The sequence below is a fragment of the Lepidochelys kempii genome, chromosome 3 (assembly GCF_965140285.1).
Source record: "Lepidochelys kempii isolate rLepKem1 chromosome 3, rLepKem1.hap1, whole genome shotgun sequence".
NCBI lineage: Eukaryota > Metazoa > Chordata > Testudines > Cheloniidae > Lepidochelys > Lepidochelys kempii.
Genome location: NC_136382.1, coordinates 96,796,797 through 96,818,371, shown reverse-complemented (window position 1 = coordinate 96,818,371; position 21,575 = coordinate 96,796,797). Strand labels below are relative to the sequence as shown.

Below are 21,575 nucleotides of genomic sequence, written 5' to 3'. Positions count from 1 at the left end.
TTTTGTCCCCCTGAAATAAACTTGTCTGTGAATAGTAGGAAATTCAATGAAAATGACTTTTTAAAATCATTGTAATTTAGTGCCTGATCCTTCAAAGTGCTGAGCGCCTTCAATTCCCATTGCTTTCAAATGGAAACTGGAGATCTCAGCCTTTCGCAAGATCAGGCCCTTGGGGCTAGAGAGACACAAAGAAGCTGAGGCATGGAAGCACTGAACATTGCCACACCTAACTTTTAAGCATCTAGAAAATCACTGGGATTCACAAATCTTGGGTTAGGTTCCTTGGCTTCCAATACAATGAATGAGAACAGACAGGCACCTCATGGGGTTCACAAAAGCCAGCATGCTAGGGAGCTCCTTGACTAAGCTAATCAATGGGAGATGCCAAACCGAGGTGTGTGCTAAACCCTGCCCCCTCTAGAAAAGGGGCACCTAAGTTCCAGCTGCAGAAAAGTTCCTCCTTCTGCTTGTGATTCGCAGCGGCAACTGTCTCTTGGTGTTCGGCGCCTGTGCCATTTTGGCAGTAAGCTGGAGGGAAGAGAGAAGGAGAACCTCCTTCATAACTTTTGTGTAAGTTCGTTTGTGGGGGCTCAGTCCAGTAGATGAGCGCTGAGCCTGCTCACTAGATCAGGGCCTGCAGGCACGTTAGCAGAAGAATGCCTATTTCCCCTTGGTCGGTGCATCACTGGTAGGGCGTCGGGACACATGGCATGCGGCTGCAGCATGCATGCACGCACACAGACAGAAACACCGGCGCCTATGGAACTTTTAACAAACATGTAGGTGCTGACCAGTTTTAGACACTTGCATTGTTTGGAAGCAGCTGAGCAGGAGGTTTCTGAATCCCAATGGAGCCTGATTCTGGGATTTAGGCACCTAAAGTGCCTAAGTGGCAGTAAGCCCTTAGTGTGCATCTATCTACACCCAGTTTGGCCCCTAACCAAATCAACTGATGTTCTGTCTCTGACTCCAAAGAGGGTAGAAATGAGCCCTTTGAGTGAGAGTCATGGGTGTGAAAATACCTTAGAAGAAATAAAATGAACATGAGGAGTCTGATTTTTTAGTCAGCACAAGTGACAGTCCTCTTGCCAGCCAGCCTATTTTATTCAAAAACTGAACATAGCTTTTTTTTAAATGCTTTTGATTTTTAATATTGCCAGCGGAAAAGAAAAATGTATTGATCACAATCACGCTGTGGGCGTAAGAGATGTGATAAGCATATGCTCTGTCTTAGGGTGAGACCATGGATCACAGTCACCCAAGCAGAGGGATTAAGGTGCTCCCTTGATCTCCTAGTTGGACTACTCCCATCATGGTTACAGCAACATCCCTGGGGCTACTACTCCCTATCCATGCAGATAGGTGGGGTATAGGCAAGCAGGCCTGGGGAGTGGGAAGAAACATGTTGGCCTTCACAGCTGAGCCAGGAGATGTAATCCTGGAGAAGTAAGAGAATGGCACAGTTAGTGCCCTCATTTTCTGCTCCTAACTCTACAACTTAGCCACCCATTTACAGTGTTCTGATTTATTAATCATGACCCACTGTCTAACAGACTCCTCTGGCATCACTACTTTCCTTTGGGTACATATTGCCCTTCTTCATTTACTGTAACAAGTGAAGAGGAGACATGGTCTATTGATCCCTGTAAGTCCAAACAATACTGAAGCAGATATCTGATCAGGTATTTAGTCCTTAAGGTTTATTTTTTCATTTCTATTTACTGAAATTTGTCTAATAAAGATACTTAGAAAGAAAAGGGCCAGATACTGCTCCCATTGACATGATAGCACAGTTCCTAGATGCAGTGAAAATATTTAAATTTCACATTCGATAATATGGATCTATAAACATCCACTTCTTCAAATTCTTCTCAGCTCCCTCTCATTTGTCTAACAGCCTGTACAGTACTTGAATAGTTAATAAATTAAAAGCCACCAAAGGGCCCAGTCTTGCAGCCCTTACTCAGATGAGTAATCCCATTGATTTAAACTAGCCTACTTATGCAAGTAAAAGCTGAAAGGTCAGGACCAAGAAAAGCAAATCCCCAAATAAAGTATATATGGTTTTACTTCAGCTTAGTGTATACAAATAATGTTGGCACATTATTACCTCATAGCAGGCATACTTATGGAATGGCGAATAGAGTAACTGCCATGTGAAAGCAAGGGAGAGGAAAGAGAAAAGACAGCACTATAAGCAACAGTTTGCAACATGATCAGCACACAGTCTACACGGCAATTTATTAATTCAGAGCGCTGGTACTCAGCTCCTGCTGCAAAGAGCTCTTCTCCTCACTTTGATCACAGAACATCTGTGCACCACCACCTCTGCACCTGATCAAGAGGCTGAATAGGGCTCAGAAGAACTGCACAGAGTATCTCCTGCTAACAATCCAATAATGGAATCAAACCTTTTCAGTTCACAAAAGCAAGGCATGTGCAGTCTAATATCACGCAGAGGGGTATGAAAGTGCCTTTCTAGTCCATGTGAAGAGTAAAGCCTGTAAAGAACTCCGTAGGTGGTGAATAAATGAAATTCTAGGATTTAAGAGTGAACATAAAACTCTCTCTTATTTGAAATTAAGAATGGCTCCCAACTACATTTAAATATGCAGGCTAGGAGTACTTCATATACTGGAAGAGTATGTACTATACCAAAAATCCATTTATTGCTACTTTCACTATTGATTGACAGCCAAATCCTGGTCTTACAATGGGTGCTTTGCCTTAAGTGGCACCAGGATTTGAGCCTTATAAACCAAAGTGATTATAACAATTAAAACACAAAAACAGTCACATAAATTGTACATTATAATGTTCCTTATAAATTGGACATGCACTTACATAGTCTATCTATGAAACTGCTGTAAGTGGAGGGGGAGAAATCACACACACACACACACACACGGACATAAAATAAAAAATTAGACGTGGAAAGATCTATTTGGGCATATGAACCCATCTTCCTGCCAATGCAGGTATGTTCTCTATTGTATATTTTCTAGTTAAGATCGTTTAAAAACCCTAACATACTGCAATACACCAATAACCATTCAGTAATAAACGCAAAACAAGGTTTTAACATTCAACTATTTCACACTGCTTTCAACCTTAAAAAGTACAAACCCTACAGCCCAAGCATTCCACAAACGCAATGGATCACATACACTTTTCCTGAACCCCCTACTAATGCCTGCAACAATTAACAATCCAGGTTAAATGAAACAAGCATATTTTCCATGTTGTTCTTGTGCCACATAGCTCCAGTTTTCTGCTCCTTTCCTATCCGAATAATTTAGAGCAGGCTGCTCATCAACTATCATAGACATGTACCAAATATAAGCTCTAAACAAAAAGATTATTTAATCCAAAATTACATTAAAACAGGATTCATTGGGAGGGGCCATGTAATGGATGCCATGAGTATGGAGAAAATTTGCTGAGTTTCTCATACCAATGCAATTTTATTTTCTTTAAAGAAAAATAAGGAGAGCGTATTCGTGCCACTCCAAATTATTGAATTTATAGGATGAGAGAAGCTCTGGCCTAGAATGGTGACTGTTGCAGCTGTTAACGTTACATGAGACACCAAAGAACTCTAGTGAGTTTATTAAGAAGGGGCCTGTACAGCTGTGGGAGCTTCAACCCGTTAGGTGCTGAGCAGAGTTCAGTGGAGAATGGTAATTCTGTTTCCTAAAGGGTTTCAATATTTGGTTCCAGTCTGATTCAGAAACACTCCCCCTGCCCCCAAATTTTGATATTTGCTGTGAAAGGGAACCCAACTCTACTGGAAGCCCTTTGAACATTTTGAACTTAAACACAATTGTGTGTGTTTTGCAGGCTCAGCACCTGCTTATTTTTATTAGTTAGGGCCATGTTCTACCCTTGAATGTGTCTTCAGGACTCATGTGGAAGGCAACAGGAGTTTCTCAGTATATCTTAGGACAGGACTTGGGCATTATTGTTTCACTTAAAAGGTGGTAATTAATCAGTGATATGATAGTTACAAAACTCTGCTGTCCAAACACAATTTGTACTGAGCTTTTGCTGTTTATACGCCAACCTCTACAAACAACAAGGGACAGCTGAGATAACAGAACTGTATGTAAATGGATTTGCCTGAGAGAAACAATGTTTTGAACTCCATTATGTGAATTTTGAATCAAATCCAGGGGTCTCAAACGCGCGACCTGCCAAGCTCCCCTCACCCCCCAGAGTTATTTTCTGTGGCCCGCAAAGCTCCCCTCAACCCCCACTCTCCCCCCTGGAGTTATTTCCTGCGGCCGCCAAGCTCCCCTCCCCCCACAGCGCACCATGTCCCTGCTCCTCCACCTACCTCCCAGCACTTGCCCGCCGCCAAACAGCTGTTTGGCACGGCTTAGGACTTTCCAGGAGGGATAGGGAGGAGTGGGAACACAATGCGCTCAGGGGAGGAGGTGGAGAAGAAGCAGGGTCAGGGCGGGGATTTGGGGAAGGGGTTGGAATAGGAGCGGGGAAGGGGTGGGAAGAGGCAGGGCCTCATGGAAGGTGTCAGCGATGTGGCCCTCGGGCCAATGTACTAGTCTTCATGTGGCCCTCGTGGTGATTTGAGTTTGAGATCCCTGGCTAATCTATCCAAGAATGTGTAAACAACATTCTGAATCCAATCTGAAGGTCTTTTCACATACTCCAGCCATAAACCCACTAGGTTGATCACACTATAAAAATCAAGATGTTGTGGCTGATCTGGAACATGTTTTTATCTGGGATAATAATGTAAAAAGGAAAGAGGGCACAGTGTTAAACAAGCCATACCAAAGACAGCGGCAGTATTTATGAAGGGCAATACACATCTTACCCAGTCGAATGTGACCTAGGAGGACAGCATAAAGAAAGAAGAGCAAGAGTTAAGAGTTGGTATATTATGAAGCAAAACATAGGTAAAAAAAATCCAAACAATCTCCCATTAAAATGCCAAACAATCCTTGGGAGAAAAAGAGTCATATGCATCCATTTCTTGACACTTGGAGAATGTGGATCAGTTGAAAGTCCTTCAAATATACCTTCTTTAAATAAACTTCACCTATCTCTGTGTTACATAATCAAATACTTGGCATGTACCAGAGTTGAGAGCATTAGTCCACTAAACCTTGTGCTGGCTCGGACTGTTTCATCTTCATTTTAAATCATTGTCTGAACAGACTTTCTTGGGTTCAATGAGACAGCACAGTACAACACACTTACAGCCAACAAGACTGGGTTATAGGACATAATTTTTACTGAGAAGAAAAAAGAAATTTTAAAGGATAGTAAAATAATAATAATGAGCATTAATGTTAAGAAGCTTGTGTTTTCAGAACTACCAGCCAGAACAGTGCTTAGGAAAACAGGAATATATCTGCAGTCTCTAAATCCACGAAGCTGCCCTAAATACTGTTGGGAGCTGATCTGGCATACAATTGGTCCCAGGACAGGGGAGCAACATATGGCTCTCTTGTGCCCTGTGCATATGGGGCATAGCTGAGAATCTAGGGCCATGTCTCCTCATTCATATTTATTCTCCTCCTACAACCCAGCCCTTTTTTACCATGCCCTCATAAGAGTAAGGAAACAGGTATGCAAGGGCCTTCATTCAGCATGGAGGGCTGTGACCAATGCTTAACTTTACTCTTGTCACTACACATAGGTTACCCTAGTGCTCCTTGTTGTGTGCTGCACAGGGACTTCCAGAATCAAAGCCTTTATATTTTCTCAAAGGAGGTGTTTGATTATCCACTTTCCAGATAGTCAAAGCAAAGAGCAACTAAGTGATCGCCTTCCCAAAGCCCTTGTATCCTTTAGGGACTCTCTCTCTTCCCTAGATGTATCATTCACTATCTGAAAGTTCTGGAAGATATCCAAATATCAGCTCTACCAACACACATTCACAGATATTCCAATTAACCCCTTAGCACCAAAGGGAAGAATTTCTGGGATTGAGTGCTCGAGTTTTAAAGACTTCAAGGAGATCCTGTCTGAGACAGTCGAGATTTACATAACCTAGTTTTGTATCATAAAACAAACTCCACCAAGAGGTTAATATTATAGAAACTATTATCCACAGAAAGTTTGCAGTATATATAATTGTGTCTCTCATTTGCACTTAACTTAAGCATCCTGAAACACAGCTAGTAAAAAGAAAAGGAGTACTTGTGGCACCTTAGAGACTAACCAATTTATTTGAGCATAAGCTTTCGTGAGCTACAGCTCACTTCATCGGATGCATACTGTGGAAAGTGTAGAAGATCTTATTATATACACACACAAAGCATGAAAAGATACCTCCTCCCACCCCACTCTCCTGCTGGTAATAGCTTATCCAAAGTGACCACTCTCCTTACATTGTGTATGATAATCAAGGTGGGCCATTTCCAGCACAAATCCAGGGTTTAAACAAGAACATTGGGGGGGAGGGGGTTAGGAAAAAATAAGGGGAAATAGGCTACCTTACATAATGACTAAGCCACTCCCAGTCTCTATTCAAGCCTAAGTTAATTGTATGCAATTTGCAAATGAATTCCAATTCAGCAGTTTCTCGCTGGAGTCTGGATTTGAAGTTTTTTTGTAGTAATATCGCAACTTTCATGTCTGTAATCGCGTGACCAGAGAGATTGAAGTGTTCTCCGACTGGTTTATGAATGTTATAATTCTTGACATCTGATTTGTGTCCATTTACTCTTTTACGTAGAGACTGTCCAGTTTGACCAATGTACATGGCAGAGGGGCATTGCTGGCACATAATGGCATATATCACATTGGTGGATGTGCAGGTGAACGAGCCTCTGATAGCGTGGCTGATGTTATTAGGCCCTGTGATGGTGTCTCCTGAATAGATATGTGGGCACAGTTGGCAACGGGCTTTGTTGCAAGGATAGGTTCCTAGGTTAGTGGTTTTGTTGTGTGGTATGTGGTTGCTGGTGAGTATTTGCTTCAGGTTGGGGGCCTGTCTGTAGGCAAGGACTGGCCTGTCTCCCAAGTTTTGTGAGAGTGTTGGGTCATCCTTCAGGATAGGTTGTAGATCCTTAATAATGCGTTGGAGGGGTTTTAGTTGGGGGCTGAAGGTGACGGCTAGTGGCATTCTGTTATTTACTTTGTTAGGCCTGTCCTGTAGTAGGTGACTTCTGGGAACTCTTCTGGCTCTATCAATCTGTTTCTTCACTTCCGCAGGTGCGTATAGTTGTAAGAATGCTTGATAGAGATCTTGTAGGTGTCTGTCTCTGTCTGAGGGGTTGGAGCAAATGAGGTTGTATCGCAGAGCTTGGCTGTAGACGATGGATTGTGTGGTGTGGTCGGGGTGAAAGCTGGAGGCATGTAGGTAGGAATAGTGGTCAGTAGGTTTCCGGTATAGGGTGGTGTTTATGTGACCATCGTTTATTAGCACTGTAGTGTCCAGAAAGTGGATCTCTTGTGTGGACTGGACCAGGCTGAGGTTGATGGTGGGATGGAAATTGTTGAAATCATGGTGGAATTCCTCAAGGGCTTCTTTTCCATGGGTCCAGATAATGAAGATGTCATCAATATAGTGCAAGTAGAGTAGGGGCGTTAGGGGACGAGAGCTGAGGAAGCGTTGTTCTAAATCAGCCATAAAAATGTTGGCATACTGTGGGGCCATGCGGGTACCCATAGCAGTGCCGCTGATCTGAAGGTATACATTGTCCCCAAATGTAAAATAGTTATGGGTAAGGACAAAGTCAAAGTTCAGCCACCAGGTTAGCCGTGACATTATCGGGGATAGTGTTCTTGACGGCTTGTAGTCCATCTTTGTGTGGAATGTTGGTGTAGAGGGCTTCTACATCCATAGTGGCCAGGATGGTGTTATCAGGAAGATCACCGATGGATTGTAGTTTCCTCAGGAAGTCAGTGGTGTCTCGAAGGTAGCTGGGAGTGCTGGTAGCGTAGGGCCTGAGGAGGGAGTCTACATAACCAGACAATCCTGCTGTCAGGGTGCCAATGCCTGAGATGATGGGGTGCCCAGGATTTCCAGGTTTATGGATCTTGGGTAGTAGATAGAATATCCCAGGTCGGGGTTCCAGGGGTGTGTCTGTGCGGATTTGATCTTGTGCTTTTTCAGGGAATTTCTTGAGCAAATGCTGTAGTTGCTTTTGGTAACTCTCAGTGGGATCAGAGGGTAATGGCTTGTAGAAAGTGGTGTTGGAGAGCTGCCGAGCAGCCTCTTGTTCATATTCTGACCTATTCATGATGACAACAGCACTTCCTTTGTCAGCCTTTTTGATTATGATGTCAGAGTTGTTTCTGAGGCTGTGGATGGCATTGAGTCTACAGCTAGTAGACTGCATTTAAGCACTGCCTTGGACTAAGGGTGATGCATAAATTACACCATTCCAGTCTCAGGAGGCATTGTGCTTCAGAGATACCCTTCTCCAGGCTTTACACTTACTTCGGAGAGGGTGGATACAAATATGTTGCTGGTCTGTATCGGTAGAAGACGATAACACCCTCCCACCAATTCAGCCGATATGCTGAGCAACCACAGTTCCCACTGAAGTCAGTGAGAGTTTCAGCTGTTCAGTACCTCTGAAAATCAGGCCACTTATTTAAAAGCCTAAATATGGATGCAGGTGCCTCACTTTGATCATCCATATCGGGAGATGTCAATTGTAGCTAGAGCTGCTGAAAAGTGAGGATTTTTCCCCTCAAAAAAATTTTTTTCCTTCCAAAAATCCCCTTTAAAAATTTTCCCTGTACGAAATTTAGAAAATATGGAAAACTGTTTCAGTTCCCACTTTCCTAAATTTTCTTATTGTTTCCCAACTTTTTTCAATTGGGAAACAGTAAGAAAAACGAGAGAACATGGGGACTTTGCCACTATATGCATTTTGCACTTTGTTATAGTTTGTCAGCTGGAAATGGCTTGGAAGCACTAAGACAGTGGGGGAAATTGTGGAAAAAACAGTTTTTGCTTTTAAAAGTAACATTATCAGCAATTTTACTCCTTTCCAACTGGCAAAATTTAGGGGACAGTAACAAAATAGTGGATTTCCCCTGAGTTTGACTGGTTTCTAACTGGCAAAAGTTGGAAAAAGGCAATTAAATTGGGAAAAACCTGTAGTTTTGAAACAACAACAAAAAATCCACAAATTAAAATAAATAAATAAATAAATATCCCCCCCCCCCCCCAACATATTTCATTTATAAAATAAACTGGAAAATGAAAAATTTCCTTTTCAATGACACCCTATTATCTTATGAAAACCTTATCAACCAGAAATGGTTTTGATCAGCTGTACCTGGAGCTTTTAGTATAAAAAGTTCACACATCTAAATGTAAAGTAGTATACGTCTTCTTTCCCCTCTTTACATTCCTGCCTGCCTTCATTTTTTTTTATTGCCATTTTTAATACTGTGACAATTTGAGTGAACTTTTTCCCTGTATTGTAAGGGACTATTATTCAGTGTTGAACCTCCCATACACACAGTGATTATGATGTTTAAAGGCAGACTGAATAGAAACAGGTGTGTTTGAACGAAGATGAACATTCACCATTCTTTAAGGATTTAAAAAGTTGCACATTTTTTCCTTATTTCTGAAATGCCAGTTTATTCTAGGCATTTGTGCAACACCTAACACAAAGCGGCCCTAACTTAATCCTAAGGGAGAATTGTAATAATTTTTAAAACGCTAAAAAAAGAAAATTAATTCTGCCAAAACCAAAAAAAAAGGAAAAGGAAAACTGCTCCAGAAACGGCTATAATTCTTCCACACTGATGCAGGATGTAAACTCCCAAATCAATTAGTTGGGATATTACATTCTATAATTAATGAATTTTCAACTGGAAAAGAGAAATACATGCCAGTTTCTTGTCAGTGGTCTTAAAAATCCAATGTATTACTCTAAATAATTCTGTACAACCAAAATAAACCCTGTGGTGAAACAGTCTGCTATATACTAACAACACAGACTTCTCAAATGATCTCTGCTGGCTTTATGATTAGGGACGTGGCTCAGTGCATGTTATTGGGCTACATGTCTTGTTTCACTTTATGCAAAATTTTAAAGGACGGACTCTACCATCCCATCAGTCCATACCCATGGCTAGTGTACAAACTAAGGGCTAGATTGCAATTTGGACTACATACCCCTGACACAGCACAAAGGGGAAGTAAAAGCATGCCTATGCTCCTGAACATGGGCTAGCCATATTGTGGGTGTGGGCGTGCCGGGAGAAGCAGCATCTGCTACTCCTCCAGTTCACAGCAAAGGGGATTGGGATGGCATGGTCCTGGAGTGGTCGAACTACATGCTATCCCTTGCTATGGGCTTTTTCCTTATGGCACAATCTAGTGCTAAGTGACACAGGGGCTAGATGCTACAAAGAGTACATAGAGTTGGTCAGCAGCAGGAATCAGCCACACTATGCCTTACAACACTGAATGTACTGCATGTACAATACAGCAGTCACACAACAGAATCCAGTATTGCTAGAAATATAGGCAGAACAATTAAAGACTAGGTCATTCATTGTCACACTGAACGAAGCCAGGACAGTTAAAGATAACACACATGACAAACCAACCACTGCTGAGCTCATGGATTTGGGTGTGTTATTGAACATGACTGCCTGGGAGTTACTGGCATGTGATATTAATGTCACATATCCTGACCAAATGTATGGGCTCTGGAGTCTCTTGCTGACGGATTTAGTAAACAATCACTCTATAGCACTGGTTTAGCTGCCAACACCAGGACCTGCCCACAGGATTCTTATAGTAGCGAGACACCTACCTACCATGTATCTATGCAGTAGGCACTATTAACACAGTCTGATCTCCTGCACATTGGGGAGGTGGTGTCCATTACTGTTTGTGTTATTCTATGGCTTCTCCACTCTTCTGCGGTTTAACAATTGGACTCCTGACCTTGTACTACCATACGGACACAGGCGCTGACTTATATTTTTCCAGATGGGTGCTCCACCGCTGCTCCACCCCCACTCCACCTTTTCCTGCCACACATGCCACATACTACATAATGCTGTCCTTCCCAGTGCTTTCTCTGAGAATTCAGCTTCTTGAGGACAATAATGGAACATGACTTAGGGGAGAGTCTAGCACAGACCTTGCTCCACTTTACATGCTATTTGCACTACTTTTGATAGGTGACTTTTTTTGTCCATATCATCAGGGGTAATCATGGTGGAATATTCTTTTGGATTATCTACTGGGACCCTTCATCTTCAGGGGGAAAAAAAAGAGTGGGTGGGGGCTTCTGACAATGCCATGCAAAATGATCAGTCCACACTGGGCTCAGGAAACCAATGGGAGGCATGTTCTGCTAATATGAGGCATTGTGAACAAAGCCAGGACAGTTCAAGATAACACACATGACAAACCCTGTCAGCCCTGGCTGTGGAGATAATTACTGGGTGAACATTAGCCATTTGTATCTGTAGTGCAGAAGGCCAGATTCACTCAGCCAGATTCACACATGGAGAACAGTGACTTGAGAGACAAGGAGGGAAGAATGTGTGAAAAGTCATACGGTGCTGAGACCTGACAAGATTCTTGCATTTTACTGTAGAATCTCCAGTACTCTAGACTCTACCCCTATGAGACTAACTTCAAACCCAGTGCAAAGCACAAGGACAGGGATTTTGACTGGGAGGTGCTGAGTGGATGGAATCTTCCCTACCTGTGATCAGGTGCCAGTGCAGAGACTGGCATAGTCACACTACACCACTGTTCTACGTTCTGGATTATAACAGGTGCAAAGGGCTTGTCCATTATTCGGAGGTTGTGCCCAGACCCTGGCCATAAGCCTAACATGCCACAGCCCCAGCCACAGCAAAGCAGAGCTCAAGGGGTACAGATTCCCCTTACACAGCCTCTGGCCTCTCCTCTCTTCATGCTGAACAGCAGCAGTGGTTCTGGTGCTTGCTAAGCCTTGCTGTGCTGGGAGGGGGCTGAGAAGGGAGTATCAGGATTTATCAAGCTTTCAAATTTAACAAATAAGTAGCAGAAAAACAAAAATAAAACTCCTTATTCGGCTGCAAAGAATTATACACAAAACATTCACAGCAAAACCTGCCTGCATTTGAAATACTGTAAATTGGGTTAATGCTGCAATTTAACTATATTTGCTTTAGTCATGCATTGCTCAATTACCACAAAAATATTTGTGTGGCTCTTATTCTGTAATTGCATCTGTGAGGGTTTAAGCGTCTATGTGGATCCAATGGCAGGACTGGAGCCTTGAGCAGTTAAGCATGAAATCTGGTTGCACTAGTCTACCAGCAATTGAGAAAAATATACTGCAGACTTGATTTCCCCATTGTATAGTGATTCAATTTTTAAAAATAGATCTATTTTGGGGTTTTCAATAGTGCTACCTTTTACAACTAATATACAGCAAGTGATTCAAAGTACAAGAGTATCTTCTACAGAGCTCTTCCCCCTGTAAATATCTCAGTGCTGGTGAACTGAGTTGCTATCAGATCTTTAGCCTTTCTGCTCAATTATGTGATTTGCTCACACATTTCTTTTGAGTTAGTCCACTAACTTTCCCTTTGAAAGGACAGAACAAGGCTTTTTGTGCTAGGACTCATCAAATCTAAAGTGTTAAGAAATTTAGTGTCTGCAATACAGAAAAATACATCACTACAAAAAGCCTATTAACTAAAAATGCTGGAGGAGAAATTCTGTGCGCCTACCCTTTTTAAAAAAAACACACTTCATATTGTTTATAGTTTCTTCCTTTGTTCCTTTATTCTGAGAGATCCTAGTGAAATTAACCTTTTTAAAGATACACTTGTCAGGTAGCTAAAGCCCAACACTTTGCTGGTAAAAAGCACAGATCCTAACATTTTCATAATATTTATATTTTCAATTAAACTTCTTTGGATCTGAACACTCCCAGCAGTGTTTGCAACCAAAACTTTACAGACTTGTGCTAGCATGTGAAAACTGGAAAGTGAACCTGAAATTAAAGTCTGGTTTATATACTGATTAAGCCCAATGAAATACAAATAATAAGCAAACAGTATTTTAATATTCTTTGTTTTAAAAATCAAAGGTACCACTAGTAATTCTTAACGGGTCTGAGGACCAAGATGGGCAATATGAGGTTCCGCACTAGTGGCAAGTGTCAGACTAGGTGCCTTGTTGCCCTTTAGGGCTAGAAAGAGGAGTTTTAGATCAGTGGAAAGGGAAGATTCCCAGAATCCCAATGGGTCAAACAGTACTTGCTTCTAGCTCTGGAAAGGCCCAAGATATCAGATACATTTGGGATTCTTTAATTTTAAATTCAGGCTAACGTCTTGACCTTGCAAAGAGATCTGTGTGCATGTGTGTGTCCTGCAAAGAGTCCCACTGAAGTCAACATGACTCATGTGGAAGAAAGGGTTTGTATCTTCACCTCTCTGCAGGCTCCATATTTTTTTATATTACACCCACTGTATTTCTGGAGTGAGCTGATGAAAGTGCCCAAAATGCTTTTCAATTTATGTTTCCAAGAATAGTTCAGACTGAGGCCTGTGTTCGTAGAAAGAGGTCTGTCTCTAAAATCCCATTTGTGAATAAATTAGAGTAGTGAAAAGTTAGCTGCATTTCCCCCCACTTTTATCTATACACCTCCCTAGGTTTGCAAAGTTATTTAGAAGGGATTCCAAGTTGCAATACCTTTTCTTTCTACCAGGATTCATAACAGAAATACATTTTAATACACAATTTTTTCCTTTAGGCTGAAAAATGTATAAAAATCACCACAACAAGCAGTCTCAGTAGTAATACTTTAAACCCTAATTTTAGAAAGGCAGACAAAAACCTGCCATGTGTTTTATCTCCCTCCCTGCAAATAAAATCAGAAGTGAATTTCTGTACCTCATATCTCCAAATTTCTTGCTGATGGCTGTTCCTACATTGCTGATAGCTGCTGTTGCCTTCTGTCCTGCATGGCTCAGAGTTTCGTGTGTTTTCTTATAACTAGAAATAAAAGCAAAATAGTGGTAAGTTGGTCATATAAAAAGAGACAACAGATGCTCATCTGTGCTGCAATTCATTTTCATTCTCCATATTTCTAAACTTGAAAACCATTTCTACGAAGGGTTAAGAATGGAGATGGTTTGTCAGGTTAAGGTGTGCAATGCATGATTCTTACGCAGCTTTCCAAATGCAGGCTGGCCCTAATATGGCCATATTACTCTCCAGTGGAGTGAATCCCTCCCTGGGTCCCCCCTCAGAGACCATATCCTTTAAGTGGGTTGGTGCCATCCATTTAAAGGTGAAATGCAGTGATTCATTATACACCTTAAATTCTGGAATATATTTTAATATAATGAAGATCAAAACAGTTTATAGAAATATCAGACACTATTTCACTAAATCCATCATTGTAAAGTGAGGGGGAAATTGTCCCTCAGCAGCAGCTGATATAGTATTGTACAGATATACATCCCAGCAAAAGTCTGAAGATACAATGTAGGTTTCTAACCATCAGAGGAGTTCTGGAATAGCCTTCCAAGGGAACCAGTGGGGGCTAAAGACCTATCTGGCTTTAAGATTAAACTCGATAAATTTACGGAGGAGATGGTATGATGGGATAACATGATTTTGGCAATTAATTGATCTTTAACTATTCATGATAAATAGGCCCAATAGCCTGTGATGGGATTTAGATGGAGTGGGATTTGAGTTACTACAGAGAATTCTTTCTTGGGTATCTGGCTGGTGAATACTGCCCATAATGCTCAGGGTTCAGCTGATCGCCATATTTGGGGTCGGGAAGGAATTTTCCTCCAGGGCAGATTGGAAGAGGCCCTGGGGGTTTTTCACCTTCCCCTGTAGTATGTGGCTCGGGTCACTTGCTGGAGGATTCTCTGCTCCTTGAAGTCTTTAAACCATAATTTGAGGACTTCAGTAGCTCAGACATAGGTGAGAGGTTTATTGCAGGAGTAGGTGGGTGAGATTCTGTGGTCTGCATTGTGCAGGAGGTCAGACTAGATGATCATAATGGTCCCGTCTGACCTTAATATCTATGAATGTATGACTCAAAACACATCTTCTGTTTGAGTGCATGGGAAAAGCAAGGAATCTCAAAAGCTGTTGTAAATTTTGCTACAACTTGACTTATAATTTATATTCCTGGACACATCATCATCATCAGAGCTGATCAAGTAACAAAAACAATTGAGTTGAAATTTTAGCACTTTTTCTTGCATTTTTGGTCTAAATACGAACCTATGAAAAATCAAATTTTGAAAAATGTCAACCAATATTATTAATATTGCAATAGAAAACATAAGGTGTGTCGGCACTACACTTACAGGAAGATACAGTCCCTAGCCACAAAGAGCTTGTACTTTGCCTTTATTAAGTATGTCATAGCCAGTAAAAATCAGGGTGATGACCAGCACATTTATTGTTATCTCTGTACACACACACACACTCCATACATGTGTAGTTTTATATATACACACACACTCTCTATATAAAAACTCCCCTCAGTTGCTCATATACACAGTCATTGTCTGTGCAATTTTTTTTTGTTATCTGCAACTATTAATTTTGTAACCTGGTATTTAATCCTTACATCTTACTTTTTTAATTCAAGTGTTGCTTACTTAGGGCTTGATTCTGCTCCACTAAAGTAAATGGCAGTACATCATTGACATCAATGGGAGTAGGCACAAACACTTATTGCTTCGGAAAATTAGCTTAATTCTCTCAGTCCTACTCTATATCATTGGACTATCAAAATAACAGCTTCATATTTGACTTTTATATATGTGTGTATATATACACATTTATTTAAAACACACCCTAAAATGTTTTACTTATCTTTTCAATTAGGTAAAGTAATGCCAATCTTTTGCGTTGCACTTTGTTTTATTCATTAGATACTGAAGGAAATAAAAATGCTAGTAAGATGAAAAAAGGCTCCTGAAGTAATCTGGACAGCAGATGCATATTCAAAGCAGTTCTGAAATCTTTCTTAAATCACTCATGTAATGTATGGCATGTGTGTTCAGACACAATCGTCTTAATTCACATACTGCTGATTTATAGGACATGCTTTGACTTGTCATGCTTTCATTCCCTTTCAATGCTGTTTAACCTACGAATTGTGAAACAGTTCATCATTCCACTTTTCTGCACTGACAATTCTTTTGCTGAGCAGACAAGTTCTGATCACATTAAAGCCGCCCTCTCTAGGGTATAACAGGACGTTTTCAGTGAAGCAAAATAAGCCCCAAATTAGGAATGATGACCTAACAACAAATGAAAGCACTTGCAATAAATTACCTTATACTCTGTCTATGTTGGTGGACAGGAACATGAAAGCATTATTTTGTTGGTCTTATTTATCCTTTCAGCACATGCAACAGAAAAAAACATAGAAAACCATACACTGGAGACCTGTTGGGAAACCTCATTGCCTAGTTCCTTCAGCAGAAAATTGTTGTCTTACTTCCTATACATATGAAAATAATATAGCTTCGGCAGGTGGGAGCCAATGGGGACAAAAGAGAGAAAATAAAATAAAATTTATTCACATTTACCATATAGTATGTCATATATATTACCCACATTACCTCCATGCTATGTCTTTTATAGCATATAATGATAAAAGAAGCAGAATTAAGAATTGCCAGGCAAATCGTGCTCCTTACTCTGGTAAAATCTCAAACTTGATTACTGCATTTTTTCCCAATGAACACACTTTGGTTATATATACTCTGTCCCCCCAAAGACAAATGTTTGCCAGACGATTCAGCAGGTGACAGTTCTAGAACTTCAGTGCTCTGCTCCTGTTCTCAGTAAGTGACTTTGCTATGACGACTGCAAGTGCTGGAGAAAAGAGCGACTTGCAAAGGAAAGAACAGGGATTATGCCTGGTGGTGGTTTTCTGGGGTTTTTTAATGATATGTAAAGAAGGCGCAAAAGTTAGTGTGTTTTTAAAAGGGTCTCATCTCCCCTTCCCACTCCTGCTTGTTTTTCACCTTAGAAATATCAAGAATGTCACATTTTTTGGTTTGAGTCTTACATGTGTATTGTGAGCTCTCTCAGCACTGTATTGAAAGGAGGCGGGTGGGAATGTTGAATCTTTAAAGCAATCTTTTCTCCCAGCTGCATATTTAGATATTGGAGTAAAATGGGTGTTACCAAAAACATACAAAAGCCAGAGAGTTTTAAACATTTTTAACAAGAACTACTTCCCCTCACATTTTATTATGTTTAATTGCTTGGTATCTCTAATACCATAATCTTCCCAGCACTTCTCCACAGACCTGCTCCAAAGTCTATGGAAGTCAAAGGAAGGTCTTTCCAGTAACTTGAATGGGCTTTGGATAGAGCCCCAGCTGTTTAGAAAGCCTTTCAGGGAAAAAAGGTAGACAATGTTTTACTTTTCAACATGATAAACAATTTGGGGGTGAAGGTGGACCATGAAGAAACCTTTTAGGCCTTCTGTATACAACCAAGAAGCTTTAAAAAAGGGGGGGGGGATACAAATCCATTGTTTTCCCTCATTTTTAGGTCATCTTTCAAAGGCACATTCAGGAACCAGGCTTGCTAAGCAGACCTGGTATCTGGCCTTTCAACCTCCAGGTCATCAATTCAAATCCACTGCAAGTTGGTGACAGAAGGTTTTGACAGTTGATTGATAACATCTGCCAAATAAGTTGGAGGTCTCATTCAAATTCACAGCAGACAGATGCTCACCTCACAGAATGCCATCAAAACTGGCTCCACAAGGGGGTGCCCCAGCAACGAGAGCAGGACTGAATAACCATGGTGACTGAAACCTCATCTTAACAGGGTTGCCAACTTTCTCATTGCAGAAAACTGAACACCCTTGCCCCACCCCTTTTCATAGACCCTGCCCCCTGCCGCCGGCCCCAGAGTTCCCATTGGCTGTGGTTCGCGGACAATGGGAGCTTCAGAGCCGGCGCTCAGGCAGCATGCGGAGCCTCCTAGGCCACCCCTGCACCTTGGGGCCGCCAGGACATGTCACCACTTCCAGGAGCCACGCAAAGCCAGGGCGGGCAGGCAGCCAGCCTTAGACCCGCTGCACCACCAACTGGACTTTTAATAGCCTGGTCAGCAGTGCTGACCACTACCCTTAGGTGGTGCCAAAGCCAGGGGTTCTAGCACACTGCTGGAGCAAAGTAAGGAAGCTCCACTTAGTGTGACAAAGCTCTGTCCTTGCCTCCGTGAGTCCTGCATTTCCTGGCGGATTTTGCTAGCCTCAGAGGCTCACTGTGACCCTCCACGTAACCCTTCTCTCTAGAGAGAGAGAGAAGGGTCACAGTCTAGTGAGCCATTTTCATCATAAGCCAGCGAGGGAGGTGAGAAGTTATCCTTCCTTGCACAGTCTCTGTTGTCTCCCAGTCTCAGTGATTAATGAGGGGGCAAAGTGGGGGGGGGGGGAAGCCCGGGCCCACCCTCTACTCCAGGCTCCAGCCCAGGGACCCTAATAGTATCAGCTATGGTAGCTGACCTTTTAGAAACATGACATGTACAATTCCCTGGGCTACTTCCCCCACAGCAGCTCTCAATTCCTCAAGCTCCACTTCACCCTTACCTCAGGGCCTCCTTCCTTGTGACCGATATGGTGTGTACTACTCAGTCTCTCCAACAGCACAACTTCCTCCCACAGCTCCTGACATGCACACCCACCTGACTAACTGGGAGGCTTTTAACTAGTTTCAGTCAGCCCCTGATAGGTTGATTGGGACACCTGAAGCCAAGCATTCTCCCTGCCTTCTGGAAAGTTAATTGGCCCCAGGTGTCTTAATTGATCTGGAGCAGCTGCCATTTCACTTATCCTGGTACCAGGGATTTATTTAGCCTGGAGCTAATATATCTATCTCCCACTACTCTTCTATAGCCATCTGGCCTTGCCCCATCACATTAGCTTGTAAGCTCTTTGGGAGCTGGGACTGTCTTTGTTCTGGTTTGTATAGCGCTTAGCACAATGGGGTCCTGTCCATGACTAGGGCTCCTCAGCACTACTAAATAAATAAATAAAAATTGCTGCTTCCTGTGACAAGATTTTTTCTTTAGATAACTGGAAAGTTCGATTCTTTAGCGCTGACAATCTGGCACCTTTTACAAAAACACCCAGGTCTCATTAAATGATAGTATGTGTTTAAAATTGAGAGATGCTATTTTATTATTCTTTCTAATTTGCCTTATTTTTTTAAAAGTGATTCTCCCATCACTAATGCCAGCTTTATACCTATGTAATTCAAATGATATCAATGAACGTTCTCTAGTGCAAGAGAGCAGGATGGGACTTAAAATAACTTTTTACAGCTCTCAGCATACAGCTATGTGGATTGTCTTTATTAAAAAAATCAAATATAAGCATTTTAGCATCATGGAAAGATTCATTCTTTCACAGTGGAAGCAAAATATACCCCAAAAGAATGCATTTTTGCACATTGTGGTTGAAATCTTGGCTCTGTTAAAGTCAACAGAAATCTAAATTTCCTCTCCAAGGCACTGCTACTGTGTGCTAGGTTGATGCTGTGAGTGACCAGTATGTTTCCCCCCCTGCTACATAAATACCAAATGCAATGGATCACATGTATCTAATGCTCCCCCCACCCTCAAAACAAAAACACACCTGCCTGCCACATGGAATTCACTCTAACCCAGGGGTGGGAAAACTTTTTTGGGCCGAGGGCCACATCTGGGTGGGGAAATTGTATGCAGGGCCGGGGCAGCGGGTTGGGGTGTGGTGTGCAGGAACGGGCTCAGGGCAAGGGATTGGGGCAGAGGAGGGGTTCGGGGTGTAGGAGGGGGCTCAGGGAAGGGAGTTGGGGTGCACAGGGGTGCAGGGTGCAGCAGGGGACTCGGGGCAGGGAGTTGGGGTGCAGGCAAGGAGTTGGGGGTAGGGGCGCAGGAGGGGTGAAAAGTGGCTCCGGGGTGGCAACGGCATGCACTGGGGCCAGGGCAGACTATGTGCAAGCCTGCCCTGGCCCCACGCAGTGCCACTCTGGGAAGCGGCTGGAACCACATCCCTGTGCAGCCCCTCCGCGAGCTGCCCTTGCACTCCTCCAGGTACCTCCCCCGAAGCTCCCATTGGCCGCTGTTCCCTGTTCCCGACCAATGGGAGCTGGGGGTGTGTGTGTGTGCCTGGAGGCAAGGGCAACGCACAGAGCTCTCTGCGCCCCCACCCGCAGGGGCTGCGCAGGGACGTGGTACCTGCCACTTCTGAGAGCGGTGCGGGGCCTGCGGCACCACAGGGGGCAATCCCTTGGGCCGGATCCGGCCCGCGGGCCGTAGTTTGCCCACCTCTGCTCTAACCTCTACTTCTGATCTATCACATACACCGCAAAAGCCCCTGGAAAGTTGATAACATTTTATAAATATGCTGCTGATTAGAGACAAATTCAGAGGCTACAACCCAAATTCGTCAGATTCACACACAACAATTGATTTGTATTTCTAGGGATTAGAGGTTATCCCAAACTGACCAGCCAAAAGCAACATGCAATTTGATGGCTCTTTTCAGTAGAGGTAAAATAAATTCCATTCTCTCTGCCATCAACTTACCTTGGTCTTAAATGATTACATTTTCCAATGCTAAGCTCCATGCTGTCTTAAATAGGAATGCTTGAATAAATCAGGGCCATAATACAGATGAGCATAATTACAAGGTCCACACTTCCTGATAGCCATATAAGGAGCATGTCACAAGGGAATTCATTTATGGGTTTAATGTAACTGGAAGCCAAGGCAAGAAATCTCTAGGAAATAGCAAGTGTGTTATTTAACAGAGAGAGTGACTGTACTCAAAAAAAAAATCTCACTGTTATAATTTAGAGCTGAATATTTGAACAAAACAGCTAGTACACGCCTTTTCTTTTTCACATGAGTATAAGCAGCTCTATGCCACAAACCACCCAGGTGTCTTATCTACGTATGTATTGCAAGTTCTACACATGGCACTGAAATGTTAAAAGGATAATCCCCAAATGCCTGTGTCCAGCAGAAAAGCACTTTAGTTAACAAACATAAATACATAGAAGACGACAAACTCTCATTTGTGTCTATAAAACACTACTTTGCTTAGAGCACACGTTCATTCCAGGGACTAGATGAAATAAGGCAGATTGTCAGTCTGACGAATATAACTTTTTGTAGATCCCATAAGTACTCTGTTCTTCCTAATGTTTCTGTTAGGAAGAAGGCAGAATTTGTGTTCCTAATACTATAGATGTTATATAACACTAAATCCATCTAAGACGGTTATACAAATAGTATTTTTTGAGCTAATGACACCACCAACTCTCTGGAAAGCTGAGCTCAGATGTGGAAAAAATGGCAGGGCTGGAGTAGGAAAGCTTTGTGAAACTGTCAAACACTAACGGGAACAATAACGAAACAATAAATCAACAAGACAACAGGCAACATTGGCCATTATGGAGACAGGAACTTTAACTTGGACTCTGCTAAAATTACTTCAGGGTCAATCTAACACAGGGATGAAATCAAAGCTTTCTCCCCTCAGATTTTTATCCTCCTTTCAGATCACTAGGAGGCATGTAATATTTTTCACAAATGACAAGTCCACACAGTTTAGTGGTTTTGC

At 42.2% G+C, this 21,575-nt stretch overlaps 2 protein-coding genes across 8 annotated transcripts in view; one reads left to right on the top strand and one right to left on the bottom strand.

Annotated features, from left to right (window-relative positions):
* TPD52L1 (TPD52 like 1) overlaps window positions 1-21,575 on the bottom strand; it is an 85,825-nt gene that overhangs the window by 7,704 nt on the left and 56,546 nt on the right. For 2 of the 7 annotated variants that reach the window (XM_073337210.2, XM_073337212.2), the window contains 3 exons: window positions 13,856-13,957; window positions 4,838-4,852; window positions 2,111-2,149 (listed from right to left, as the gene is read on the bottom strand). In XM_073337210.2, the coding sequence (XP_073193311.2) occupies window positions 2,111-2,149; window positions 4,838-4,852; window positions 13,856-13,957 (156 nt within the window). Of the gene's footprint in view, window positions 1-2,091; window positions 2,150-4,837; window positions 4,853-13,855; window positions 13,958-21,575 lie in introns of those variants that run through there. The other 5 variants (XM_073337211.2, XM_073337214.2, XM_073337213.2 and 2 more) reach the window with 3 other exon arrangements.
* The window catches only part of HDDC2 (HD domain containing 2), a 74,786-nt gene that overhangs the window by 26,696 nt on the left and 26,515 nt on the right, over window positions 1-21,575 (top strand). The window lies entirely within an intron of this gene.